This window comes from Lactuca virosa, chromosome 5, assembly GCF_052849685.1.
Source record: "Lactuca virosa cultivar CGN04683 chromosome 5, Lactuca_virosa_CGN04683_v6, whole genome shotgun sequence".
Taxonomy (NCBI): domain Eukaryota; kingdom Viridiplantae; phylum Streptophyta; class Magnoliopsida; order Asterales; family Asteraceae; genus Lactuca; species Lactuca virosa.
The window spans coordinates 348,960,060-348,969,648 of NC_136430.1; the positions used below are offsets into that span (position 1 = coordinate 348,960,060).

The 9,589-nt window shown below is 38.4% G+C and overlaps 1 protein-coding gene across 1 annotated transcript; it reads right to left on the reverse strand.

Moving 5' to 3' along the window:
- Nucleotides 1-4,222: 4,222 nt before the first annotated feature.
- Nucleotides 4,223-4,573, reverse strand: LOC145113384 (putative mitochondrial protein AtMg00750). Its single transcript, XM_079049483.1, has one exon. The coding sequence runs from the start codon at nucleotides 4,571-4,573 to the stop codon at nucleotides 4,223-4,225; it is 351 nt and encodes a 116-aa protein (XP_078905609.1).
- Between the last annotated feature and the right edge of the window lie 5,016 nt (nucleotides 4,574-9,589).

The window sequence follows — 9,589 nt, forward strand, 5'->3', positions numbered from 1 at the left end:
AGGTGAAGAGGAACTCGGTTTATCAGAAGATAATAGATAGAGATGAATGATCTTTGTATTGCAATAATAGTTCAGAAAGATCGTGAAGGTGTAACATTACATGAAGTTGGATACTCTATTTATAGAGTCCTGAAAAGTTACATTTGAAATAAAAAATAATATCGTACTGACTTTAGTGACCATGCAAGGTTCGCTGGACAAAACTAAGCTAACACGCTAAGTCAGTAGTGTAACTTTGAAAGTCTTCATTCATCATTCATCTCTACGGTAGTAGTTGCGGTTGCGGTTCACTGCGGTTCACAAAGGATCTTCTTCAACTACAGTAGTCAACTCCTACTACAGTATACACTCCAACTGCGGTATCAACAAAAATCCAGACTATGTTCCCTTAGCTAAAGAAGGTCACTTTTTGTATCAACAAAAAGCGCGTATGGATTAAGAGAAAGAGATCAGCTTCCTTAATGCCTCATCTGTTCCAAGATTCTCAACATCCCAGGCATCAGAGGGTTTCCTCTTGCGAGATGTGGGGGTTTTCACAACAATATCAAATTGATTCCTCTTAGGAGGGAAAGGGGGAGTGATCTTTTCCTTCTTCACAATAAGTAGGCCACTATACATATCATCCTCAAGATCAGCCAAAGCAAACCGAGCACTGGAGCAAGTATACTTAGATCCTACAAATTAAGAAGGATCCTTATAAGCCCAAGATCCTACAACAAATAGATAAACTAGAAAGGATCCTTACCAGTGGCCATTGAAGCTGTAGTAGATGAACCTTCTTGAAGGATAGGGCACTCGAACTTGAACGATCGAACGTCTACAGGTAAAGCAAGGAAACTCGAGACCTTATCCTCAGTATCTTCAGCAACGGAAAAAACTTCTCCGAACTTGAAACCTGCATCAAAACAAATAAAAATAAGAAAAGTAAATCCTTGGATCCTCAAAATCAACAAATAGATCCTGCCCTTTCTGACCCACGCTTTGGGCAAAAGATCTCCGCCAACGATAGAATCACGCCTCACGAAGAAGTACTTTTCCTTCCATGCTCCATCATTGTGTTTCGATTTCAAGATAAGAGGAGAGTGATTGGATTTGAGCTTAAGCAAGAAACGAGAATTTCCAAAGGTAGAATGTTCATAAACAAAAGCCAACTCAGGAAGACCAATCTCTTGATTATGGGTATGATTCACTCGATCAATCCAAGATAATATACTCCAGACAACGGGCATAACTTGAATGTATGAGAGTTGAGTGGATTGAAAAAACTCGGAAACAATGCCCGAGAAAGGATATTTCAAACCCAAAGAAAAGATACTATGGAAAACATACCCAAGAAGACGAAACAAAATTAGGCTGAATCGAAGCTTCAAAGGATCTAAAAACTGCTTCAGAAGGAAAAGCTCTGCCAGTTCTATGGAGTTGCAAGTCTTCATCGTCAAAGGAACAGACCTCATCATAGGTCAGGATCCCCTGATCGACGAAGTCATTCTCATTAGGAGCAGTAATGCTGGCACGAGAACGAGTCGCCTTCTTACCCATGATCAGAAAAGAAAAACTAAAGGAAAAGGGGAAAGAGAAATTACCTTTGGAGACGACTGGAAAAGATCGAAAGAAATTTTGCGGAAGGTAATGAAAATCGGCTACTTACCCCCATTTAACCTAGTGATAGAAGAAAGAGGATATGATTTGACTGCGTGATGATTACTATTGATCGGATAAATCCCATTCGATTAGGGTTTGAAATTCAAATCTCTTAACTCATTTATTTATTTATTAAATTATTCCTTTAAATATTAGATAAACTAACATTAATATTCCACGGGAATAATTTAGAGGCAATTGTTAGGGACGAGATCCTCAATCCTCTAAGGATCCCGGATCTCAAAGAACACTCAGGACCCTAAGCCATTTCAGGATCCCAACTACTATTATTATCATTATTTACTAACACATATAACGGTTATAATCTCATTTCTTATTGACATGTGTGCAGAATTACTCAAAGAAAGACTTACTCTCAACAAAGAATTATCTCAACTAAGCTTAAGACCCAAAATAACAAGTCAAACGACGTTCCTATGCTGATCTAAGAGGATCCCAGGAATATCGGACTTTTTGTTGCTTAGTTTAGACTATAAATAACACTTGTATTACACATACTAGAGACACGATTAGATCATCCACGATACTTGTACTTACATTTACACATTCATCTATGTAATCAACATTTTTAATCAATAAAATTATCGAGGTAGATGATAATTATCACCTCCCAAGGTTTTGTGTCGGTGATCCTAGCAAGGATCAAGGTCTTTCCATGTAAACCCTCGTGTTGTCTTGATTACAATTTTCTTCTTACATCAATTCAAACACCGCAGCCCCTCATTCAATTTGGTTGAGTTTACTTGTGTAATTTGTGACCAAAACACTTAGGGTTCACAATCCCTTGAATTAGGCATACTTTGTGAGTTAGCGTATGGAAGGATCCCTACTTGAAAGAGCCATGTTAAGCTTCTACTTAGCGTACCCAAGAGGATCCCTTTTAGAAATTAACTTGGAATAATCCCCACTTCAAATGCAACTGGGGAGGATCCCTGTCTGCAACAATGCTACAAGCCTTAGATGTTTTCCTGGAAAAAACTCATGTTTTGAATACGTAATTATGTTCAACAAACTTCTGGGGAGAATCCCAACACATTAGTGTTACGAATTTTATCAAATTACTGGGGAAAATCCCAACTTAGGATAACACGTAAGTGTTATAAACCTTATGAAATCATTGGGAAAGATACCAACTTAGGATAACACGTAAGCGTTATTAACCTTATGAAATCACTGGGCAAGATCCCAACTTAGGATAACACGTTAGTGTTATAAACCTTATGAAATCACTAGGGAAGATCCCAACTTAGGATAAAACGTAAGTGTTATAAACCTTATGTTCAAACGTTAGGATATTGAAATATGTTCAGAAATACGAGGGTTTCCAAGTCAATAAATCATGAAATGATCCCCTAATTCACATCCCATAGTAAGATTTTGTGCGTCCAAGCGAGGTTTAGAAACCTTAACTCATATGAAAAAGGTAATTAACTCTTTAAACTTTAGATGGGATTAAGTACCCTTAATTGTAGGAGAGAAGATCAATATTTGTTCGTGGTTACTTAGATAATTGCATATTGCAATCGTCAAGATCATAGAATTACATATCTATCGAGATCCTTGAATGTCAGGATCCTACAATGTTAGGATCATCGAATGTTAGGATCCCTATACGTCAGGATCCTTATGCGTTAGGATCCTTGATTTCCTGTGCATAGAAAACATTAGCTTGGGGTGGGCGTTAGCTTGACTAATGCCTCTTTGATGCTTAAGTTAGTATTGGCTCTTAGAATAATAAAAAGAAATAGATAAAAATAGAAGGTAAGGAGAGTGTACCTTGATTTTGTTCGAAAATGATTGACATGACTTACATGAAGTATGCTATTAGATGGATAGAATTCCAGGATCTTGGCAAGATGTTACCCTCAAGGGTAGCTAACCAATATGCCCCCTTTCCTGCTTTTGAATCAATGAGATATGGTCCTTCCCATTTAGGTGCCAACTTGCCTGCACTGGGATCCTTGGTATTTTGGAATGTTTTCCTAAGTACCAAGTCACTACTTGGAATCTTCTGACTTTAATGTTCTTGTTATATGCTTTAGTGATCCTTTGTTGATGAGAACCAATGCGGATCTTGGAAAGATCCGTGAGTTCATCGATAGTGTCAAGATCCTGCGCTAGGATCCTATCATTGTTCTCTTGATCCCACAATTGATATCTTGTTGTTGAGATTACTATGTCAATATGGATCATGACTTCTGTTTCAAACACCAAGGAGTATGGAGTTTGGCCATTAGCTTCCTTTGAAGTGGTCATATTTTCCCATAGGACGAGAGGAAGGTCCTTTGTCGATCTTCCTTTCTTCTCATCTAACCTCTTTTTTATATTGTTGACTATGAACTTATTGTTGGATTCAGCTTGACCATAATTTTGAATAGGAGTGGACATTATCAATTTAATCCCCCAACTTGTGCCAAAAATATCTAGTCCTTTTGCTTATGAACTGGGATCCATTATCGCATATGATCTCAGCAGGGATCTCAAACCTAGTCAGGATATTTCGTTCGATAAATGAGACCACTTCCTTGTCTCGCACTTGGACAAAGGCTTCAGCCTCTATCTATTTCGAGAAGTAGTATGTCATCGCTAGCATTAACACCTTTCCACCAGGAGCTTTAGGTAGCGTGTAAACTATATTCATTCCCCATTTCATGAATGGCCAAGGGGAAATGATAGGATGCAACAATTCTGCTGGTTGATGAAGGATGTTACTATGTCTTTGACAAGCATCACATCTTTGGGTATGCAAGAAAGCATCATTCTTCATTGTTGGCCAGTAGTATCCGGTCCTTAATGCTTTGGAACATAAGGATATGCCCCCAGTGTGGTTGCCACAATCTCCTTCGTGTATATCTTTTAGTACTTCTACAGCTTCATCATCTTCTAAGCGTCTAAGGTATGGACCTGCCATGGATTTCTTATATAGTCTTCCTTGGATCATCACAAATCGTGAGACCCTCATCTGGAATACTCTCTCGCTTTTTTCCTCTCTTGGGATTCTTCCATTTTAGAGATATTCCACTATGGGCTGGATCCAAGATTTGGAGTGCCGCAGAGGATCCTGAATGTTGAGATCCTGATGAATATGATCCCGATGGAACGGTTGAGGGTCAGGATCCTCGATTATTGCCACGTTGATTGTTTGGCCACATGGCTTGGGATCATCTAGTTTAGGAGGGATCTTCTATCGTTGGAATCAGTATATGGGTTATAGGGATCCTGACCTCTGGCGGGATCCTAAGGGAAGATCCTAGGTTAGCTAATGTGTCTGCCTCAACATTTTCTTCTTTGGGAACTTGGCTTAGGCTGAAAGTCTTAAATTCGGAGGGAAGCTTTTTGAGGATTTTGAGGTATAGTACTATTATTTCGCCTTTAACTACATAGGATCCATTAAATTGATTAGTTAATAATAAGGAGTCAACAAATACCGAAGTATTCTTGATTTGAATATCATTGGCCAACTGCAATCCCATAATCAATGCTTCATATTCAGCTTCGTTGTTGGTTGCATCAAATTCACAACTAATTTTCTGGGGTATGATGTCCCCCTGTGGCGATTTTAGTATGATCCCTAGACCTATTCCTCTAAAGTTTGAGGATCCATCAGTGAGAGCGTCCATCTTCCCATGCTTTCTTCTTTTTGGAGTTCTTTGCTTTATAATTCCGCTTCAGGTTGTAAATCATCACTGAAATCAGCCATAAAGTGTGCTAGTGCTTGCGACTTTATTGCTGATCTTGGTTCATATTTGATGTCATATGCGCTTAGCTTTAGGGACCACTTTTTCATCCTACCTGACATCTCTGGTTTTCGCATAACATTCTTAACGAGGTAATTAATTCTTATGTGTATAGTGTGTATTTCAAAATAGTGTCTTAATTTTATGAAAGTAGTTACTAATGCAAGTATTAGTTTTTCAAGATGGGAATACATGGTCTCTGGATCCAAGAGACTTTTACTTATATATTAGATGGGATGTTAGTCCCCGTTAATATCCTTGGCTAGACTGGAACTTACGGCGTTAAAGTATATTGAGAGGTATAGGAGGATTGGTTCTCCATCTAGTGGTTTAGCTAGCAAGGGTGCAAAACTTAAATAATTTTTAAGTTCCTGAAAAGCATCTCCGTGCTCTTTAGTCCACTAAAAAAAAATTCTTCTTCAAGATATCATAGAAAGGCTTGCACTTTTCTGAGGATCTTGAGATGAACCTGTTGAGTGCTGCTACTCTTCCTGTTAGTCTCTGAATATCCTTCGGCGAGGATGGGGATCTTAAATCAATTATGACTTTTATTTGCTCCAGAATTTCTTCTATTCCTCTTTTAGTCACCATATATTCAAGGAACTTTCCTGACCTCATTCCAAAGTGGCACTTGGAAGGGTTCAGCGTCATGTTATATTTGTCACGTATGTTGAAGTCGTTATCAAGATCCTTGAGGTGATCCTCAGCTTTCTTTGATTTTACCACCATGTCATCGATGTATACTTCCATGGTGTACCCCAGTTTATCCATGAACATCCGGTTGACTAACCTTTGGTATGTTACACATGAATTTTTAAGACCAAAGGGCATAGTAGTATAGCAGTGTATGTTGGATTAGTGTCTAAGCCCGTAACCATATTTAGTAAGTACTTGACCCGGTTGTGCATGGTCCTTTTGAGTTACCTTCACCATAGCAACTTGACAGGGTGATTTATGAAGAGAGAGAAGATATTATTATATTAATATATTATGAGAATAATATATTAAAGGAATAGTAATATTATTTGATTAATATTAGTCATAGATTAATTAAGAATTAATTAGGTGACTAAAAGAGGTTAATTGAATAAAGGGGCTTAAACTGTCAAATGTGTGATAGTTGTGTTTTGGGCTATGGATCCTTATGAGTTATAGGGTGGCCGATATTAAGGAGTATGAGCTCCTTGAATTCGTCCAAGCCTTACTCTATAAGGATCCTTGGATTGCTTAGGGATTAAGTTATTCAATTAGGGTTAAGGATGTAACCCTAGAAGCTCACAGTATAAATAAACCCCTAGGGTTGGAGAAATTGACCACCTCGCTTCCTTGGGAACCCTAGAGCCGATTTCTACAACTCTCCTCTCTTTCCAAATCATCCTCTTGCTAGTTGGTGTTTGTAAGCCATTAGAGGAGTGACAATTGTGACTCTAAGCTCCAATAACAAGAAGATTCAAGCAACCAACTAAAGGTATTTATCTAGATCTGATTTCATATGTCAAGTTTGTATTGTATTCACTAGATCTAGAATTATAAGCCTTGGATACATTGCATGTTCAATTAGAGAAACCTAGATCCAAGCATTAGGGTTTACATGTGCACATAGGAAAGTTCTTATGGCTCAAACCCATCAGTGGTATCAGAGCTTTTATTGATTTCTATTGAATTGATGCATTGTTTGATTGTTCTTGCCATAAAAAATCGATTTTTTCTGCCTCTGACTGACAGACTCGGCGAGTCCCATTGTGGAACTCGACGAGTCGTATGAACTCGACGAGTCCATGATGGGACTCGGCGAGTCGGAGCGTCTGTCAGAGTGATTTTCGGGATTTCTTGCTGTTTTGCTTAAGGATACTTACCTAAATCGTTTGGGGTCCATAAAATCCGAATTTTATCATATATTTGATTATATCCTTGACAAAACAAAAGATAATTACCATTTGGTTAAATAATAATTTCCTTATTTGATAATTATTGATTATTTGAATTAATTGGTGAATTGTCTTGCAAGTAATATTGACTAGGTCAAATCTAGATAATCATTAAATTAATCAGTTAATTTGTATTATTTGTTATTTGATCCTTTATGTTTTGAAAAGTTCAAAACTTGTCCTCAAGTTTTGAAATTTAAGTTTTGTGATTAAAAGTTTTAATTTGAACTATTTAAATTTCAAACCTTAGAATTTTACAAGTTTTAAAATTCAACCTTATACTTATAATATTATAAGATTAATATATATATATATATATATATATATATATATATATATATATATATATATATATATATATAACTTAAATGCTAGTCTTACCGTTAGTAGGCCTCATTCACAAAGCCGATCTATAAGGGGGGCATAAGCTTATGGCCTATAAAATGGTCGTTTAATGGGTGTCCATTCTCACCCACCGCTTCCTTGATTGGTGGAGGGTCGTTAACCGAACGGGTAGGATCGGGCAAACCTTTCCTCATTAAAAGTATAATGAATCTAAAAATGTTTTACAAAATTCCCAATCTTAGTTACTTTAGGAAAAAGTGAATTGATGCAATTCCATGAAATTACACTTTGTACTCTTGCTAAGACGTTAATGGAGCGCGTGTGGTTAACCGGCACATTAATTGGTTTCTAAGCAAAGGTGGCAAAGGGTGACTCATTGTTTGTCATAATTCGATGGAGCGTGTGTGGTTAACCGGCACATCGAATAGGTGACTGTAACAATGAGGGCACCATGTACATTTGCATGGTTATTCACACCCACTTTGTGATCCTCGGCATCCCAGTCACAAACTAGAGGGGCATATCGAGATTTAAACATGCCATTGAAAAGTTCAATGTATCTCAAAAGATCTAGGAGTTTTTTTCAATACATGTAAAACCTAATTTCCTTTTCGTTTTTCATGGTGGAGAATTAGTGAATCGACATTCACTTGCCTTCAAATTATTTACTTGTTAGATTACGGCATCCCTCTTCTAATTTGTAAATAATGTTGTTGGTTCCTAGCCCTAATTTTTCATTTGGGTGATTAATTGGGGAAATTCGTTTTCTAATCAACTTTGTTATTTTTCCTTTTCAGATGTCGAACGCAAACAACAACGCTTCTGGTTCAAACTCCTCTGGTTCGTTCTCACTCATGAACTTATGTGGGAAAGTGATCTTTGATGGGACCAATTTCAGTAGTTGGATCCGCAACATTCGCATGGTCACTCGCTACGAGGACAAAGAGTATGTCCTCGATGAGAAGCTAAAGGAGATTGATATCGATACTGCTACCGCTGAAGAGATCGCGGCCTATGAGGCCCATGAGCGTGATGCCACGAAAGTCCATTGCATCATGCTAGCGACTATGACTGCTGAACTCCAAAAGTCCTATGAGGACAAGTACCCCTATGAGATGCATCAGGATCTGCTGGAACGCTACCACCAGAGCGCTAGGCAAGAGAGGTATGAGATCATCACTTCGATGATCACTACCAAAATGGGTAGTGGAGAGTCCCTTACCGCTCATCTGCAAAAGATGCAGAGATATGTTGATCGCCTGCTCAAGTTGAATGTGAACTTCGATGAAGAGCTGGCAATTGACATCATCCTTCACTCATTGCCTTCCTGCTATAGCCAGTTCCGCATGACCTACCACATGAATAAGGAAGAGGTCTCCTTGAGAAAGCTTCAAGGCTTGTTGAGGACTGCTGAGAGCAACCTCAAGGATAAATCTGTTGCATCAACTCCAACTCCTACTGCTGCCCCTGTCTTGGCAATAGGGCAAGGGAAGGGTAAGAAGAGGAAGGCCTCCTCAAGGGGCCACCACAAGGGAAAGTCCCATGATGGCACCTCTTCTAGTGGAACCAAAGTTGGTTCTGCTAAACCCAACTCTAACCCTAAGGAGGCAGAGTGCCACTACTGCCACAAGATAGGGCATTGGAAGAGAAACTGCCCAGAATATCTGTAGGCCATCAAGGATGGGAAGATCAAGCCATCTTTCGCAGGTATTTACACAATTAAATCTAATGGTTTATCACATGCTACTTCTTGGGTTCTTGATACAGGATGTGGTTATCATATATGTTCCGATTAGTAGGGACTAAAAAGAAATAGGGATGTGGAGCATGGAAGGATGAATCTGATCATGAGAAACAGAAGAACGTCGCCTGTCACCAAGACTGGAGTATACTCCTTAGTGCTTAGTAATGGATTAG

Excerpts from the sequence above, each read along its gene's own strand:
- LOC145113384 (XM_079049483.1), bottom strand. The coding sequence starts at position 4,573 with ATGGCAGGTCCATACCTTAGACGCTTAGAAGATGATGAAGCTGTAGAA.